Source organism: Parus major, chromosome 3 (genome assembly GCF_001522545.3).
Source record: "Parus major isolate Abel chromosome 3, Parus_major1.1, whole genome shotgun sequence".
NCBI lineage: Eukaryota > Metazoa > Chordata > Aves > Passeriformes > Paridae > Parus > Parus major.
The window spans coordinates 41,260,863-41,281,282 of NC_031770.1; the positions used below are offsets into that span (position 1 = coordinate 41,260,863).

A 20,420-nucleotide genomic window follows, 5' to 3' on the forward strand; every position below is an offset into this window, starting at 1 on the left:
GGCTCGCTGGGGCTGGTGGGGTATTGTGCTCTCCTTCCCTGCCCCTAATTGATACCCTTCCCGCAACGCCGGCCCCCCTCTCCTGCTCCGGCGAGTATTTACGGTCGCTCTGCGCACCAGCGCGGCCGAGAGCTCCCCATCAGCCGCAGCTTTTATTTCTAAGCGAGCCAGATTATGAGAAAAGTCACTTAAAAAGGGGGATGGGTGGGATATGTACGTGTGTTAATTAGGGCGACGCGCTGCCATCGCTGGCGTGCAACCCTGATTTTTCCCGGGACGGAGGGCTCCGGACATATGGCGAACGGTGCGTCGGCGGAGGGACGTGTACGTGTGGAGCTATGTGTAGCCGAGTGTGCATAATATTTTAATTAGGTCTATAGTCCCTACGGAGGTATGTGTGCGCGGCTGCCCCTCCGCCGCACGCCCCCTTCACCTGTTCCTCCGGGCCGGGCCGGGCCGGGCGGGAGGGGATGGGAAGCGGGGGGAGGACAGGCAGGGTATCATCGCATAGGGGCTCTGGCTCGCCCGCCGGCCCCAGGCTCGGCGGCGTGACCGGGGTGCTGGCGCTGCCCCGGGCCCCGCCGCCGGGCACCCCGACCCAAAGCGGGTGCGTGACGGGCGCGGAGGGGCCGGAGGGGCGCTCCTCCGCCCTTGCTGTGTGCGGGGAGGAGGATTAAGAAGTTTAGCGTGTAGGTTAGCCCAAAGTTGCAAAGGCATGTGCTGATTAGAATAAGAAAGGGCAGTCGCGTGGCTCAGCTGGCACACAGCGAGGCCAGATGATAGATAAGCAGCTCTGGGTCTTCCCTTCCCCCCAGCCCCCTTTTTGAAATCGCAAATCATCTGCTCCGGCCCTATCCTAGCCCCTCATTTTCATTACAATGGTTGTGTGTTTACCTGTGATCCTGGGACGGGGCATTCCTTTGTCTCCCGAGGAGATTACCGCAGCCAGCTGCTCTCCAACCCTTCCCTGGGCAAATCCCGAAGTGGCCCCTATATGTGTTTTACTGATTGCACACGAGGAGAAAGCCAGATACCCCCTCCCCCCCGCCCCGGCCCCGTTTCCCTGCGCTACTTGTTTGTTTGGGTTTGCTCCCTGGCTCGCTTCCGACGGGATTTTGCTTGTGGGAAACTAAGAGGGATAAAATTGGTCACTCGTGTGCGTGAGCTGTCATTGCTCCCTAAGTCGGAAGGGTGAAGGGCTGCTTACGTCCGCCCGAGGGGGCAGAACCACGGGACCCCCCAGGGAACGACGGGACAAAAGGGGTTCGGGGAAAGAAGGTTTCCCCCTGCCTTTCCCCCACTCAGCCCTCGGGTTCTCCCCCGGTCTGGCACATAATTTTTCCCAAAACCTCCCGTGGATGCCCTGAGCTGGGCAGGTCCCGTTCCTTCCCCTGGCCCCTGCTCTGGGACATGCAATTTCAAATGCTCTTCCTGCCCGTGCCCCTCTTGGGAGCACCTCGGCCTTGCATTTGGAGTACTGGCATCTTTCCCTGCCTTTAAATTCAAGAATACTCAAGATCTTCGCCACACCAGAAGCCACACACCACATTGGAACTAAAAAACCTTCTGAAGTGCCTTACCACATGAAATATCCCTTGATCCTGGTCTTTATCCTGCACCCCAGCACCCCATTTGCCTGGTCAAGCAAGCCCAGTGTAACCCCATGCAGCGCTGAGGGCTGGCTTGTCTTGGCAAGGGTGTCACACAGAGGGAGGGTGAGCAACGGGACTCAGATCATGTACAGGTGAAAAAAAATGTGGTGGCACTCCTCAAAAAAATGTGCTGCATTGCAGCTATGAGATTTTGCTGAGTGGCTGGAAAGATCCTCTTCAGCTACCAGCTTCAGTAGCAATATATATTCACTGCCTCTGCCAGCTCTTGTAGGAAAACTCCCTCTTTTGCCCAGCATTGTTAATCATCATCTTAAGTCACAACTTTAAACAGTAGCTTCAAACTACCACTCCAGTGCAGGTTGCTCTCTAGAGCTGTGACAGCACAGAGTGCTGCTGTACTGCGCTGCATTTCATGCATGAAGGGTTTTTGTGTTCCCCGTCTTTGCACAGTGTGTGCATCTTGTGCATTGTATGCTGGCTGCAGTGTAAAAAACTTGCTGCTAATAAACTTTGGGGGAGGAGAGGGGGCAGCAGTTTGATTATATGGCTGCAGAGCTTTCCAAGCCACTTCCAGTTTGCGCACTTTTTATTTCTTTCTGCATCTCTCCACGTTCAGGGTGGGCAGGGGTTGGGAGAAGGTGGGGGCAAAAACTCCTCTGCAGAAGGTGATTATGAGAAAGAGGATGGGTATGGATGGGGCGGGCCTGAGCTTTTGGAAATGCTCTCCCCTTTTCTGAGAGCATCTGCCCGGAGACGAACAGATGTGGGCACCTGCGGTGACAGGCCACATATGCTCCATCCTATTCACAGGCATTCAGACACCGCTACAATGGTGAGGCTTTGTGCACTCGGAGTCACCAAATATATTAATCTGCGCTCCCCAGAGCACCGCTCTCTTTAATTTTTCACCGGCAACAGCATCTGATCTAATCTTCCCATGGGCTCCCCCGTGTCCCTCTTCCCCCTCCCGGAAAGATGTGAAGTTATTCAGGTCCCCACCTGTTGCCGGCGGGCTGCGAGCGGGTCTCGCTCCCGGCCCGCACCCAGGGCGTTATCCCGGCATGTGCGGCCCGGAGGAAAACGGGGGTTCCCTGCCGCTGGCAATCGCCGGGCACCGCAAAGCGAACTCACCACCCGCCCCCTTGCCCAAGGTCGCGCTGCCAGGGGGGGAACAAAAATCTCCCAAGTGCGACTCGGGGGGGTTTGAAGCGATTTCGGTGCGCGACGCTTTCATGTCCCCCGCCCCGTCCCCCCGTGCCGGCCGGGTTTCTTCGGAGGCACAATGGCCCCTCCGACCCGATTGTGGCCATACACAGCTGAGGGACCGCAGCCCGCGGGCGGCGACAGCCCCTCACGGGCAGCGGCAGCCCCTCATGGCCGGTGGCAGCCCCTCACGGCCGGGGACAGCCCCTCACGGCCGGAGACAGCCTCTCACGGCCGGGGACAGCCTCTCACGGCCGGGGACAGCCCCTCACGGCCGGGGACAGCCCCTCACGGGCGCGGCCCGGCCCCTCACGGGCGCAGGCGCGGCCCCGCCCTGCGGGAAGCGGAAGCGGCGCTCGGGTCAGTGCCGGGCTGTGGGGCCGGGCGGTGGGGCTGAGGCCCGGGGGCTTCCCGGGCCCGGCCGGGCCGGGGCGGCCGCAGCCCCGGTGTGCGCACGGACCCTGGGGCGGGGGGCTCGACCTTTCTGGGGCTGCGCGCAGCGGTCCCCGCACCCTGCGAAAGGGCCTGAAAGGCCTGAAAGGCCCCTTCCAAACCAAACTATGATTTAAGAGGGTGGTATTCTGAACTGTGTCTTTAACTGATAGGTTTCGGGAATGCTTTTAAAAGCTGTCTGTTCACAATACTTTGTAAGCTCACTTTCTTACCCTTTTGAATACCATGAGCATGTATATTTCGTAATAATAAAAAAAAAATCTATCTTTGTTTTTCTAGTATTGTGTACTTTTCTATACACTATTAACCTGGAATCTCCCTCACTGGAGATACTCAAGAACTGTCCGAATGCAATCCTGTGCCATGTGCTTTAGGATGACCCTGCTGGAGCAGGGAGGTTGCACCCTGTGGTTCCTTCCAGCCTTATTCAATGACTCTGTGAGTTTTGTTTGGTCATATTTATAAGAATCTTTTGATATTTATATTTTTCACTGATATAAAAACCAGAAGTGGAAGGGAAGATGAATGAGTACTTGTGTCTGGTTTGCTGAGGGGAAGTAAACTGTTTCAAATTGTGAAAAGCCAAGATATGGCAATGAGCTATCAGCAAAAGCAGAGAAATAACAGTTCTGTTTCCAAGCAGGTTTTTTTATTACTATTGTAGTATTTAATTGTTTCTCAGTATTGCATTTTAGAACATTGTTTTTATTTTTCTTCTTTCAGACTGCTGTGAGTTTCCGAGATCAGCCATGGGTGTTAGAGGCTTGCAGGGATTTGTGGCAAGCGTTTGCCCTGATGCGTGCCAAACGGTAGATCTGAGAGAAATGGCAGAAAAACATCGCATTGATCATCCTGATTCCCCACCTGTTATCGTAGTAGATGCCATGAGTTGCGTTAGACGCTGGTACACACCAGAATCCTGGGTGTGTGGTGGCCAGTGGCGGGAGTACCTTGCCATTTTAGAGGATTTTATCAATGCTTTTATGGCAGCTGGCATCAAGTTGGTGTTCTATTTCGATGGGGTGGTCGAAGAGAAAAAGAGAGATGAGTGGATCAAACGGAGGATGAAGAATACTCAGGAAATAGCCAGATTATTTCAGTTTGTCAAGACTCACAGGAAACAGCCAGGGAGGGAAATGTTTGTTCTTCCTTCAGCTCTGCCTACTTTTACGCGTTATGCCCTGAAATCACTTGGTCAAAAAACAGTCTGCACATTGCAAGAGGCAGACTTTGAGGTGGCTGCATATGGTTTGCAGCACAACTGTATAGGAATTCTGGGGCAAGATAGTGACTACCTCATCTATAATACATGTCCCTACTTTTCCATTGAGAACCTCCGTTTGGACAAACTGGTCACTGTTAAGTACTCTCGAGAAGTTCTTTGCCGTGTGCTGGGTATTAGTTTGACACACCTTCCTCTCTTTGCCTGCTTGCTTGGCAATGATATTGTTCCAGAAAGCATGTTGGAAGGCTTTTGGCACAGATGTTTAACCACCAGTCCCCGCAGGAATAACAGCTACAACAGAAGAACAAACATACTGCTGTCTGTAGCAAATTACATCTCAAAAATTCCATGCTCGTACAGCAGCCTGAAACACTTGGAAGAGATTCTACCTCTGGGATCAGACAAGACATTGCTTTGCAGAGGAGTGGACTCCTATCTTTTGCCTGGGCAGCAGTCTCCATGGATTCCTCCCAACGTCACAAATTGTCAAATGTTATCCCTTCAACAACAATCAGCTCTCTGTCAAGATAAAGAAATCTTTCAGGTAATTTGTTTTTTAAAGCTTAATGATAATTTTATTGTTCTGACTAGTTAGTGGAAGTTAGTAATGGATACATCAATCCTATTGATTTGAATTTGCTTGTGCAAAAATCTTTTCTCTGTTGAATAGAGCCCCAGTTAGGACTATTGCATGGATTATTACGAGCACAGATGCAGCACATTTAATAAAAATCATTTCTCTCTTTTGAAGTGTCAAGTAGGTCAAATAATGGGCAGCAGCTCCTGTATAGACCAGCAGCTGGGCACAGAAATATACTTCCCGTGTATTATATGTTTTCACGTGTTTGACTTGGTTTTTACTTTGAGAACCCCCAGGTCAGCTGTAAGCTGGTCAGTGATCTGCTTGGCTGTGCCTCGCAGTGGAGGTATCAAAGGTAGCTGTGCTAGGAATGCAGAAGTTGAATTTTCTCATGGTTGAGACATGGAAACTCCTACAGAATCATGTGATAGAGTCATAGAATGGTTGGGGTTTGAACCTTAAAGATCACCTAGTTTCAAACCCCTGCCCTCAGCAGGGAGTCTTCCACTAGACCAGGTTACTCAGAGCCCCATCCAACCTGGCCTTGAATACTTCTAGCAATGATCCAACACCTCTCTTGTCAACTTGAACCAGTGCCTCACCACCTTCACAGCCAAGGGCTTCTTCCTAATATCTAATCTAAACCTACTTTCTGTCAGTTTAAATCCATTTCTCCTCATCCTGTCATTGCACACCCTTGTGAAAAGTCCCTCCCCAGCTCTTTTTTAGCCCCCTTTAAGTATTTGAAGGCTGCTCAAAGGTGTTTCCAGAGCCTTATCTTCTCCAGTTGTAGAACCCCAACTCCCTCAGCCTGTCTTCATAGTAGAGGTGCTCCAGCCCTCTGATCATCTTTGCAGCTTTCTGGACTCACTCCTACAGGTTGGAGTCCTTCCTGTGCTGGGGATGTCAGTGCTGGGCACAGCACTCCAGACAGGGTCTCACCAGAGCAGAGTAGACAGGGAGAATCCCCTCCCTTGCTCTGCTGGTGACGCTCCTCTGGATGCAGCCCAGGGTTCTGTTGGCTTTCTGTGCTATGAGTGCACATTTGCTGGTCAAGCTCATAGGTCAAGCTGCTTATTCAGCAGCGCCCTAAAGCCCTTCTTAGAGCTGCTCTCAATCCATTCTCCATCCAGCATGTATTTGTGGTCAGGATTGCTCCGACCCAAGTGCAGGATCTTGTATCTGCACTGTTGAAATTGATGAGGTTTGCTCAGGCCCGCCTCTCAAACCTGTCCAGATTCCTCTGGATGGATCCCTTCCCTCCTGCGTGTCAACGGTACCACACAGCCTAGTGTCACCAGCAGACTTGCCAGGGGAGCACTCAATCCCACTGTCCGTGCTCCTGGCAAAGATGTTAAACAGTGCTGGTCCCAGTACCGACCCCTGAGGACACCACTTGTCGCTGGCCTCCCCTTGCACAACCCTTTCAGTGAGACCATCCAACCAGTTCCTCATCTGCCAAAAGATCCATCTGTGAAATCCATCCTCTCTGGTTCAGGGACAAGGATGTTGAGCAGAACGGTGCCAAACGCAGTAAGTCTGTATTTTGTCATTTTTGGTTCAGGTTAAATTACCCTTGTTTTCATTGTCCCTGAGTAACCCAAAAGTGTTTCAATAGGTTTATTAATTCCCAAAGGGCAGGGACGTAGTAGCAAGTTTTAGATATGGCATCCTACATGGGCACAGATGCACTGGTGTTGGGGTGAGCTGTGGTATGTCAGATTGAGTCACTCTGGGAAATTGGATATATTAGCTTAGGGTGGCGTACCTGGCTAATGGAAAATGTGCTACCTTGCATCAGAGTTTATAGAATAGTAGTAAGTCTAGAGTACAATTCTGTAAATTAGTGGCAATTAAGATAACATATTGAGATTTTTAAAAAATCTATACAAGGAAGTGTATTTTAGACCCTATATTAGCCATCTGTTACTCCCTATTTTATTAGGTCCTTATAGGCTTCAAATACAGAACTTTTTTTTCTTTCTCTTGCTTATCTTGAACATTTTCTTTAAAACTCTTTTTCTGTTTCCTCATATTACTCTGAAGTAATGATATAATTTACTTTATCCCTCCTAAAAAGACTATGAGACATTTTATAACTACATTGCAACCAATGTAATGCTTATTTTAGTGAAACTGTACATATATTTGGGCTTTTATATTAGCCACACAGATACAATACATATCACTTTTGACTGTTGTAGTTAAATAGAAGATATTTTAAAAAATCAGCAGCCATATGTGTTGAACAACCATAACGTGTTGAAAAATATTCTTTCTGCTTGAAGTGCAAGCTAAAAATAGCCAGAATGCAATTATCTAGGTTGGATTATGGCCAGGACAATAGTGGCAATATCCTTATTTCTTAAGAGAATGTACCACGTGGTCCTTATGACAAGTGGTCATTATTTCTTGGCTTGATCTTTAATTTGAAGGGTTGAAGTTCTGAAGCATCATGCTGAGCTACTGCTCTAATAAAATAATAATGTTTAGAAACTCCATTGAAGAATGTCTCACTGTTGCTGCATCAATCCTACATGAAACCAGTCCCTGGGCCAAAGAAATTATAGTCAAAATTCTAGACATATCAACTTCTTTTGTTTTTGTTACAAGTGTTCAAATATTTGTATATGTACTATGTGTGCTCTTTGCTTCGTATTTTGAAACCTGTATGTTGTTCTGCTTACCTTGCACATTGTCTGAACTGCATGTAAATGGCACACAAAGCTCAATTCCAATCATGAGGCCATAGCCTCACGTTGCTGTTTCTCTCAGAAGAACATAACTTTCTAGCTGATTGTAGGTATGAATCAGAAATATTTTTCAAGATAGAGACATTGAATAGAGCAATACTTTTGAAATCAGTGTGTTGATTTTTCAGTACATAAGGATGTGAAGATTATTGGCAAATTGCAATAAACTAGTGTTGATGATCTCATATCTATGGCTGGTTTTTGTGAAATAGTTCAGTGCTTCATTAAAATCATGCTTAGAAATATTTGATGCTCATACAAAAGTATACTTGGGGGATTATATTGTTTACACATATTAGGAATACTGAAGTATTTCTTGCAGGGAAACCTTTAATTTATTGTATAAGAGCTCTGTTGAGTGGCACTGTACACAGAAAGTATGACATTTTAGTAGAAGTGGTTTTGGTCAGTAATGACCCAATGAATGACTGCAGCTTTGACCTGCTGAGCTGCCAGGTTTGCAGATACTGGCATTCTGTAGAAATGGTGAATTTGTTTCCAGCTAGTGGTCCAGTAACTCCCAGTGAAAAAATCTGTGGTAGCTGTGGCGAGACGGCACAACCCAAATAGTGCAGATAGCACAGCACATGCAGGGAATGCAGAGCATTCCCTGCTCACCATATGACATGGGTCCTGGAGAATTTATTAGCGGCACCCCATGGAAGTACTCGCTCCGCTCAGCTGTTGGGACACCCCCAGAGTTTTGGTTTGGGGTTGTGAAGTAGAAAGTCTGCCTGGCTGTGCACTTGGCCAATCCAGATTGCCAGTGGCTGGAATTCTGTGCTGCCTGAGAGCATCTTGGTTGCTTTCTCACCTGGGCTGTTGCAGAGCAGCAGACCCTGCTGGTGCTGAGGCTGCTTGTAGCCAGCTGCTGTGGCCAAGTGTATCTGCATCCAGTGCGTGGTTAATGTGCAGCCTGGGTGATGCTGTTAATTCTGCTTCTCGGCAGCATGCCTGCAGGCCTGGTTTTCCTCACTAGAGTAGATGGCATTTCTTTTCACGGTGGAGAGCTATTGCTAAGTAAAAGTGTGGTGAAGTTAAGTATTCCAATTTTACCAGAATGTAATCTACACCAAGTCAGGTTGGGAAAAAAATACAGCTGTCTTATATGGTTCATCTTGTAATAAAATTTAAAGTTTGCATTTTGTTGTGCCTTCACTCACTGTTTAAAGAAAGAAGACACATTTTCAGGTGACCGAAGGAGGGAAACTATGCTGCAATTCAGAATTAATTTTAAGAATAATTACTTCCTAGAAAACTGTTGTTCAAGCTCCCAAGTTTTAAGAATTAAAGGAGGGGCTAAGAAAGGCAATGATGGTTTTCCTGGGGATTCCTGTCCACAAAAAGATGGATGTCTGAAAATAAACTATAGTGGTGTTATTTGAAAAAGCACTTGTTCCTGGCTATTCCCTCCATTTCTGCTGATAGAGAAATACCTATTTCCTCAAATACATTTTGTTGCTTTTTGATTCTTCTTAACTTTGGAGATAATGCCTTCTTCCGTCTTTGAACAAACAGTTAGCTAAAGAACAGCATATCCAATCTGAAAACTATTTGATCTTCAATATCCTGAGTCATGGAGAGATTGAGTGCAGCAACTCCTTGGAAGATGATTATGATACAGAGATTCCTGGACAGGCACTTATCTATCGCCCTGCTCGTCAGCATATTTATTCTCTCTTGTTGGAATCTGGAAAAGGTAAGGATTAAACTACTTACACCATTATTCAAGTATACTTTCAATTTTCAAATATGAAATCTTGAATTCATTGCTTCAGTGACTCTATCAGCATTTAGGATACAAAAATGCATTTAGGATAAAAACTTTGAGCAGCTGAAATGGAACTTCTTATGGAAGTAAGAGAAAATGTGAGTGAAATTGTGGGGCTTTTTCTACATGCTGTTCCATTTCAGTGCTTTTAAAGTGATTTTTAAAATTTGGAGCATTTTACTTGCTAAATTGGAAGTTCTGAAAGTTGTTAATGATCAAAAGATTGGGCAAAACAATGATCTTCAGGAGATTTTTGAAAGTTTGAGAGTATTATGAAACCTAATGTTGCTTGGATAAGTGTGGCTTTGGATGAATCAGTGAGTTGTAATACACTTTTACAGAACAATAATGCACTGTTAAAGTTTTACCTTCTGTTGATTTTAAGTCTGCAATTTTCAGAACAGTCAAATACAGTTACTGTAATAATACAAATGCAAGCAGTCATGCCAGCGATTATTAGTTCTTTCATCCAAGTGCTTGAAAATATGATTTCCTTATCCAGTGGTATAAACAGATTTGGTAGCAGGTACTTATATCTGTGCTTGTATTCATCTCCTTGAAGACAGAGAGTTCTTTATTCACATCCTTGGACCAATTTCACGTTCTTATGACTTCCATTAGTTAAGTGTTATCTTTACAGTGTCTTTCAGCCAGTGAGTTGAAAATTAAAAGTGTACTGAACTTCCATTCTTTTGAATGTGCTGATTTTTCCGTGGTAATCACTTTACATTTTATTGATGAAAGTGCACCGCCATCAAACCTAATATTCAAACGATTTGCTTAGAAAGGCACAAAAAGGTAATTAAGTACATGACTTCCCTCAGCAGCCAGAGGTTGAAGTTGTGCCATTATAGGAAAATCTGAATCAGAGTTTACATAGCAATTTGGAGAGAATAACAAAAATCTCAGCAGTAATCATGCACATCTGTCATTTTTCATTTTTTGGTGTACTGCCTCCAAATTTTGTAGATAATTATAACTTGGTTGGGATTTACTTATTCATCTAAACAGCAGGATATTCATTGATGTTTTCAGAAACACCCAGACCAAAATTCCTAATTAACAATTGTTTCTACAAGATGGCAGGGTAGTAGGCAGGTTAGCTTTTGTGTTACAGTGGTTTTAGTACTCAAAGATTAGAGTTAAAATACAGAAATATTTATTTATAGTCATATTGAAAATGAAATTTTAATGTGAAAGTTGTCTTCTTTTAAGGAAGTGATTTTAGAATAAAACCACAGATAGCATATGTTATTTATTCACAGTTCAGGCTTCCAATTCCAGAGATAATTTTCTAAAGTAAGTCATAGTACACCCTCAATTCTTAACCCTTCCAGAAAGGTAGGTAGATTTTGTCTGCATGGGTGCCTCTATTAAATCTACATTTTCAGTGCATTTATCTACCTCTGACTGCTTTAACAGTGTCAATTCCTAGTAGTTCATGGGTTGCTTTTTAATTCCAGTGTATAGTTGCTTCTAAGTCAAGAGTGTAGATCATTAATCACAGTCTGTCTTGGAATGCATAGATATGTGTAAGCATTACTTTTTTATGGATTCACTGCTAGACCTACAAAGTTTTGTTCTTTACAAGGTAGAATCCTTTGCCAATTTCCCTCGGATGAGGTCAAGTTGACTGTTTTTTGTAATTTGATAAGGGATAGGATGGGAAGAAGTAGTCTACACTGTTTGTAGGTTGTAGTATAATGTAGAATTATATTGGATTATCATTTAAAAAGAGCTTACTGGAAGAAGACAACGAATTAAATTAGTCCACGTGGAGTCTGCCACCATTATATGTCTGCTGATGTAGCACATTTGAAGCTAACTTGACTAACACTACACAGTGTTCCAGTTTGCAGTGGTGATGTATGTGTTAGTGATCCTCTTTTTTACTCCTTAATATAGTCAATTAAAATATGGTGGAAACTGACCTCTTTGCAGTTTGCAGATCTACTTACTTACTGTTAATTGGCAAAGCAGACAAAATTTAGTAAAAGCAGTGGTTACAGTTTTAGTAAGAACAGGTTAAAGCTAGCATCAAATGTTTGCCCTACTCTGAAACAAGAGACTTAGTTTTGACCGTCTAGGTTATGATTTCCAAGGGTGCCTAAGAGACCCACAAATCCATAGGAGCAGGATGTCATAGCCTTTGAAACCACCAGCCCATACTGTGCCACTGCCTGAAGCCAGTAGTGGGATAAGTGTCTCTTTTGCTATCAGTGCCACTTTAAATAATTCTCTTGCACAGCCACTCGTTTCAGTCCCCATGCATCGTCTCCGTTGTGCTGGTGCAGCTGTTTGTGCAGCTGTGTGGTGGCCTAGTTTGGGAAACTGAAAATAGCCTCTGTCTCTCTTCCCTGCCTTTCTTGTAGTCAGGTAACTAACCTGGTTGTTTCCCTATCTGGCTCTGTGTAGCCACAAACAGCTGTGGTGAAACACCCTCAGGGAATGGCAGGGAGTGGGAATGAGCAAATGAGTGCCTGCCTGTAAAAGGTAGCAGTGCTGCTGGAAGAATTGCTTATATAACATTGCCTTTGGTATAGTTTGGTGTATGGTAAGCACGTGTGTACTTTTACTCATGGAAATGTTGGAGAATCACAGCCTTATTTTTGACCCTACAGAAATAAATAGGGGGCTGATGGTGCTTCTGACAACATGACATTTGTTACCTGTGTGTTTCAAAAGTACATTTATAATTAATTGAGCCATTTCTGATCAATATGTGAAATACTGAATACAGTGATAGAATTTGTCAATGCTTTAGCATCTTTCCAAGAAAAAGTACTTTTGAGAAAATTGAAGTAGGAGGGGAAAATAACAGTAAATAATGCATCCTGATAGGCCAGCCAAGCTTCCTTATGTGTGCAAAGAGTTCAGAACAAAGCCAGCAGGTTTTGGCGCTAGCACAGTCCATGGAAATACCTGCACCTTCATGTCCATTGCCAATTTGGAGGTTATGTAATATAGCCTGAGCCCGTGGCCAGCTCCTGGAAGTCCTGGCATCACTCCCAGTTCTAACATTAGCAGGCCAGACTGATCCTTGCTTTGACACTGTAAAAAACGGTCCATTAGCAGAATTTCTGCCAGTTATCACCAGTGACTACTCATGAGAGTTGGCATTGTTGCAGGTGTAGAGGAACACACATAACAACATTTTCCAGCTGTCTTGTTCTGCACACAGTTGAAGCTTTCCTTAGGCTGCCTGAGAAGTGCTTTCACAGGTCGTTCAGAATCTATTTAAACAAAGGAACTGCTATTTTTTTTCCATTTCACTGGTGATATTCTTTATATGCATTATGGAGAAAAAAAGTTTGAAAAATTAGTGATTTTTTCCCCAAGACATTTCCATGCAGAGAGAGTTGACATTTAGTAATCATATCTCTGTTTTGTTCTTGGTATGTTAATGTGCTGTCAGGTTGCAGAACCTTGCTTTCAGTTTTATTTATTTGGCTGTTGATATGAACAGTGATATGCTTTTGTTACTAATGGAGTATAGTAACATAGCACTTAGCTGATGTGGTGCTATGTCCTGTACTTACATTCACAAACATTAAAAGAGTGACACTGTAGACTTCTTATTGACTTCACTTTCTACTGTGCATGAGTTCAGTGGTTGATGTAAAAAATAATCTCTCACTGGTATTTAGAATCAAGACATGTTTTGGTAAGTTTTTCTGTGAGTTGTGGAGCTCATAAAGAGCAATGGTCCCCAACAGCAAAGTTTTTCTATTTCAATGCTTCTTTATAACATTTTAACTTCTCATGACCTTGACAACTCCCTCCTGCAGTATATGGTGTTCCTAAGCATGTTTCCTATTTCATCCTGCCCTTCCCAAATCCCATCTACCGTTTTTCTCAGCTCTAGCTCTTCTACAGCTATTTGTGTATTGATTTGCCAGTCAGTCTGTTTGGATACAACAGGTAAGTTGACTTTCCTGCCTTTCTTTCTTTTGGTGCCCTAATGGGATCCCTCTGCCAGCTGAGTCTCCAGTTTCACAAAATCTTTAGGACTTCAATCCATTTGAAATCACTTCTCCTTTGTCAGATTTGGTTGAAACAGAGCACTACATCCAGGAATTAATTATGAGACAGATGTCCTAATTATATTAGGTTTGCCTCCTTAAGAAACCAGGATAAAATATAGGAGTCTGAGTGAGCTGAATAAATTGGATAAAGCAGAATAATCTACGCAGTAAATCTTAAACCCAAATGCTAAAGCATCAGAATGTTTCTGAAAGTGACTTTGGATTATTTAATTGGAGGGTTTTATTCATGAAATAGCATTATCATAGGCAATGATTTATAATCAAGATGTAAGACTATTCAGCTACTGAAATGTACAGATTAAGGCTTCCTCCCCCAGTGTAGGCATTTTTCATTTTATTTTTAATGTAATTTGTTTTTGAACAGATAAGCATGGCATGCCAAATATAATACTGTCCCTCGTAGTCTATATGTTTGTTCTTCAGTACCTCACCTTTATTCTGGGAGTTTGCTGCAGGGAGGGAGGGAGGGAGGTTGTATTCTTTTCCCCCTCTCTTACCGCATCACTAGAAATATATCCAAGGAATTTCTGCCCTTGCACCATAGCACACTACTTGTTCAGTCATGCCAAGAGTTATCTCCAGCATTGAGCTATAAGTAAGGCCAGGAAATTAACGTGACAAAACATTTTTGGGTGGACAAAGAAAGGACAGTGTTGGAAAGATTTGTTTGGAAAGGTTTGTGTTAATGTAGTGGAAGTTTTTGATTAAGGTTCACAAAGTGGCATCGGAAATACTTCTGCAGTAAATTTCAGAGAGATTTGAATTGGTGATAAAAGGCAGGAACTTTTAAGAATAGTGGCTTCAGTACTGGTTGAGAGCTTGAAGAAATCAGAGATTCAATTCTGTGAATCTGAAAAGGAAGAAAAAAAAGAAAATATTTGAAAACACTACTCCAAGTGCCCAGGACTAGCTAAACCTCTTTAATTCATTCTGTTTATCAGACTACAGAGAGCAGGGCACTATGACATAGCTACCATAAGCAAAAATCTGGACAGAATGCAAAACACCATTGATAGTAACACTGATTCTATGTTTGTTTGGGTTTTTTTTCAAATGAAGACTTGCATTGGAATGATTTTGAGATTACTATTATAAATTTGATAGTCTGCTTTCAAAAATCCTTAAATGCGTGATTTGATTTTTTTTTTTGATTTTTTTTTGAAAGTTTGTTTGGATTTTTTTAAGCATCAAGTAGTTAGATGTACAATTCCTGTAGTGAAATTTTTAATTTAAGAGACATCTTTGTGGAGAGCTGAGCAGGGCTGAGGTTAGAGACTAGGAAAGTCACTTGGAGTATTATGTATAAACAATTTCTTTTTGTTCGATAAAAGATCTGGAACAATGGCCTGTAAAAGCTCTGCATCTGATGGTAGGATGACTCCATTGCTGTTAGCTTTCAAATAGCCATCAAGGCCTCCCTATGAAGATTTTGGCTCAAACCCTGACATAGGAAATGTCAGAGCAAGTTGGGAGGTGAATCCTATTGAGCACTGCCTGGATATGTGGCAGTGTGACAATGCTGAGAGCCAGGTAACTCATGCAGGTCCCTGAGCTACACCGCATGCCTCCAGAGCTTCCTCAGCTGCCTTGGAGTGGGAAGGCCTAAGCCTGTTTGAGAATATTATCCACAGACTCCTGTTCTTACATTTTTGGTTGCAGTTCCCCAGTCCAAACTCATGTTTATTTTACGTAATTGAAACTCTCTTTATTTGTTCTGATGATTTGTCATAAAGATACTAAACCTATTTTTTCTTGGTTTGTTTCTAAAGCTGAGCAAACAAGTCATCAAGAAGTGCCTTCTGTTAGTTTAGAATCCTGATCACAGCTGATTCCAGCTGTTACACTAGTGTCAATACTTGCATTTGACTTACTGATCCAATTCTGTCTTTTTTAGGTGGAAACCGTCCTTTGGTAAAAGAGTGGTTTGTCTATTTTGGAAATCCTCTCAAGCAGCCAGACCTCGTACAACCTGTACAACCTTCTGTTACAGGTAGAATAAAAACATATTTAAATCTAAACTGAAAGAATCACTTCACTAAAATGAGGTTGGGCAATCCATCATGTGTTTGATATAGAATCCAGGATGACTGTGGAGAACAAGGAGCTAAAGAGCTGCACACTTGTAGTTGCTTTTAATCACCCTTTGTAATTACATAGGATTTAGCTTTGAGATACATATTGTTGCTGGGTCTTGTTAAACCCAGTGCTAATTCAAACATCAATTTGAGAATGCAGGCAATACCTTAGAAGTTCTAAATACTGCTCTGAGGCCAAGATACATGGTGTGTAGGATGATATTAAAACTCATCCATTAAACTTTTTGACATATTGTTTTAATGAGAATAGTGGAGAATGTAAAAAAGAGCCGTTTTTAGATCATCTGTGACAACCCAGAGAGAGATTCCAGCCTTTAATTAAAAAAAAAAAAAAAAAAAAATTTGGGCTATGGGCTTCTGTGAAGCTGTTTCTACTCTCCTAAGCCTTATATATTTTGTGTTTTTACCTCCTTCCCTTTGGTAAAAAAACACATTAATGAACACTCGTAGTGAAATTAGAGATGATAAATGTATTACACTTAGGAGGAAGTATCATACATTTCAGTGAAAAGATTAAGCACTGCATATATATAATTATATTATATATATATATATATATATATATATATATACACACACACAATTGTATTATGCAGTATCAGTTTAGCATGGGAAGTAAACAATTTTGTTATGTCAGGGGGAAAATTGTTCTAAGTGTTCATCTGTCCTGCAGTTGTAGTTATCCTTGTTCTCACAGCTCTCTCTCTCTCTGTCATCTGTTATCAAGTGGATCAGGAGCTCAGAGGTTTTTCTAGTCTTTCACATGAAATGTATTTGTTCCACTGATATACAATACCATTGGTATCTTGTTAAGAAAGGTTACTATCCACTCATCTTTTGGAGACTAATTACCAGCGAATCTTCCCTCGGCATCCAGAGCCTTCTGTAGTAGTCCTTGTTCTGATCTGGCCTAAATCCAAATTCAGAAGCTGAAATGCAGGCACTTCTTTGTAAATTTATAGTGCATTTTATTTTTAGGTATCCAAAGATTGCACATTTATCTTCATATCTGAAACTCATGTATTTAATGAAAGTCTTTGAATTCAAAGGGGAAAGACAATTGCTTTTTAGATATCAGACTTTTCAAAATCCTTTTTAAAGGACTGCTTGGAAAGAAGTAGGTTATATAGACAAAGTACAAATGAATTTTTATTTGATATATGGTACCTACACTGTCACAATATCAGGACACTTTGTCACAGTGTCACATGTCACAATGTCAGGACAATTCCCTGACACAATATCAGGAGAGTGATTATCTAATTTGCTTTATGATAGCTTGAAATTGCTGTGAAATTGTCCAAATGGAATATGAATATGCAGAGTAAAAATTGGTGAATCTGTCCTGTGCAACTGTTTTGTTTCAGCATACACTGGTCTGGGAGCATGCTGAAAAAACAAGGAAACAGAACTCAACAAAGTATAAACCATACCTATGTAGTTACATTTCAAGTTATCTGGCAAATATACTGTATTTATTGTTGTGAAATTTTCCATCCCAGATAGTATACTTCCTTCCTCCCTTTCTGGAGAGGAGTCCACTTAATCTCATGTACTCTGGCTCTGTATCTCTGCAAACATACAACACATAGAGCCCACCTTCATGTTGACAATAAACAGGATTTCAAGTGTGTTTGTTTATAGCAACCACATAAGTGGAGTTTATAAAGCCAGAATCTTCTCAGATACAATCTTTACTAACTCAGTAATGAAAGGCTGTTCAAGCAGACTATTAAAAAATGGGAGGAGGACTTTTAGTGTTTATTTTTAGTGCTCTGTTGTCATTCCTTCAGCAGACAAATATTTTTCTAAAATTTTTGCAGTCCATATTTGTATGCCTTACATTCGCTCATGCATCTTTGATTTTCCACAGCATGACTTTCTAATTCACCAAATAAGGTTCTCAACAGCACATCACATTTTTCAGACAGGGATCATATTTAGAGCTAAATTTAAAATTGTTTTAGGAAGTTAGAGTTCAAAGCTGTCAATCAAGATCAGGTTACTCAAAAAGACAAAAAAAAAATTACCAAAAATCTATTTGAAACATCAAAAGTTCAATTAATTTTGGAAGATTCTTTATCTTTTTGGAAAAAACTGATAACCTGATCATCAGAAGTACTTTAGATCTGTACTGAGAATATATGGAAAATCCTGACTCTTTTCCAGTTTGCTTTAGATTAAAAACGCTAAAGAAATTATGACCTTTAAGCTGTAGTGTACATAATGATAAATACTTTAAATTTTGAGTTGATCTTAAAAAAGTAGAATTCCTACTAATTTTTGTATGAGTATAAAACAGCAGAAGTACCTTTTAATCTGGAAAGGTTGGAGGTGATAGATTGAATGTTAGCTTTTTTTAAAAATGAAATATTGAATCCTAAAGATAGGATGGTAAGTAAGATGATAAAATCTATTTAAAATAGAATATATATTAGCTATATTTTTTATTTTTGAGAGACAGTCTTCTAAATTATCATCTCTGCTTCCTTGCCTTGTCTGTGTCTCTTTCTTCCTTCTAGAATCTTTCTTTTCAGCTGAATGGATATGATCATGATATATACACATTGACAGAGCAGCACTTATATTGATAAAACATGTCACTGACAAATCAATTTTGTTAGAAGATCCATGATCTAAGAAATTACTGTTTCACATCCATATCTTGTGAACATAGCAGGTGTATTTGATATGTATGCAGTTTATGTGGAACAAAAGAAGTTCTAAAGTCTTTCATTTTATTCTGAGTTTATTTCTTAGTTATTAAGAACTATATTCTTAGTTAATTTTATTTCTGAAAATGCATAAAATATTGTAGCTTCATACCACAGAGTTTGGATGTACTTTCAGTATTCTAATCATTGCATCCTTCATGAATGTGTCATGAATATGTTTAAGTTCTTTAATGGTCAGATTTAAGTGGCATTTTTGGTTTTTGGCCACAGCTGTTGAGAAGTTACTGCTGAGTGTTCCTAGCAAGTACATTTTTATAAACATCTTTTTATTGCTCGGTATTTACATGAGCATGTAAAAATGAGGAAATATTAAAGTTCTATTACTGATGTTATAAAGTAAAATTTCAGTAGTCATTACTTCAAATATACATGAATATTTACTCTTATAGATTTACATCTCTATACACAGTAATGATATGTTTAAAGTTGGTACAAATGTGAGGATCACCTTTGTTTAAGTGTTAAGTGATATCATAGAATTAATGCATTCCACATCCAATTTTTGCATGTATTGCATATCTATAAATTGATTATTGAAATTCAAACAGATGAAATAAATGTTTATGTATTCCCTTGAGGTGGTTTTGTTTCTCATGCTGCTTTCTGTATAGTAATGATATTAAATGTGTGAGTATAAGGAAAAAGGTAAAAAGTGATTTGTCCATGTTTTTGTTTTGTTTTGTTTTGTTTTGTTTTAAAGTTTGGGTTGTCTGTTTTTGTGTTTAGGCAAGTAGTATCTCACCTCCATGGAGGTCTTTTTACATCTCCTGTTCTTGAGGTTCCTGAGGACTGCAGTTCACATAATGCTGAATATGGTTTTCACACAGTTCTGTGCATGTTGAGAGTAATTATGTTTGCATATGCTTGTGCAATTCATGGGAAATTGTGGTTCCTATTCCAATAGATAATTTTATCATTACTAGTCTTTATAGTAAAAATGTTTCAGTTCAGTACTGAACATATAATATGTTTTGCTGTATTTTCCTTTCATTACTCAGTTTTGGTTGTTTTTTAGGTTAATTTAGTAAATATATAGACACATTCAGAAAATAAAATATTTTTCCTGCATATCCAAGTAAATTTCTATTTCAGAAATGTTTTCTATTTACTGTAAATAATGCAGTAAAGATGTACCTAAAAAAGAGAACTTTTTGAGGATCTACTGTAGATGAATCTTAGATCTGCTGTGGACTGCATGTATGGTGGGCCAGTCATTAAACTTTAGGATATTTGTTTCTTTGTTTTCTTTATGTTTTATTTGATACAATAGATTAGTCTTGGGTATTACATGGAATTTTATTAATTGCAGAAGAGAGCCCTTCAGAAAAAAAGTGCCTTTTGTTGGTCTGTTCCAAAAGGAGACGGTATCAAGTTTTCTTTCCCAGAGTAAATAACTCATAATTTATCAATACCTTTCTTTCCCAGGCACAAGTAGATGTTTCTGAAAGTGTAAGAAACTGTTTATGGCAGAGAGGTCTTGAATTTTTTGTTGAGCTCTCTCAATGTAGATCTATAATCTTGAATATTGACATGGTTAATGGTTTTATTCTGAAGAAAGAAGGATTTCTGCTATTAGGTATGCCTCTGGATGCAAAAGAGAACTTTCCTTTTAAATGATTCTTAGTGTATCTCTTTGTATGCAGAAACCATCAAAACTATTTGAGTTTACTCATGTACAGATTGTCTCACAAATCAGGGTTGCTTAGACTAGGTAGGAAAAGTTGGCGTTGTTTTGGTTTTATGCATGCTATATTTGATTTTCTTCCTGGAAGTTGGTCTCTGCTGTTGTTTTTTTCTTAAGGCACCAATTGCTAATATCAAAACCAATAATGTGAGTCTTATTGTGCTGTCTTTACTACCCCACTCACTGCCACTATTTGTGTTTCCTCTTACTGCATTTCTACCTGAAATCAGGCAACTGTTTTTTTTTTCTTAATAATACATT

At 41.1% G+C, this 20,420-nt stretch overlaps 1 protein-coding gene across 4 annotated transcripts in view; it reads left to right on the forward strand.

Moving 5' to 3' along the window:
* Nucleotides 1-3,120: 3,120 nt before the first annotated feature.
* Nucleotides 3,121-20,420, forward strand: part of FAM120B (family with sequence similarity 120B) — a 48,561-nt gene continuing 31,261 nt past the window's right edge. For 2 of the 4 annotated variants that reach the window (XM_015622067.2, XM_033512654.1), the window contains exons 1-5: nt 3,127-3,176; nt 3,549-3,707; nt 3,993-5,038; nt 9,346-9,526; nt 15,539-15,634. In XM_015622067.2, the coding sequence (XP_015477553.1) occupies nt 4,019-5,038; nt 9,346-9,526; nt 15,539-15,634 (1,297 nt within the window). In that variant the 5' untranslated portion in view covers nt 3,127-3,176; nt 3,549-3,707; nt 3,993-4,018. The other 2 variants (XM_015622068.3, XM_015622069.2) reach the window with 2 other exon arrangements.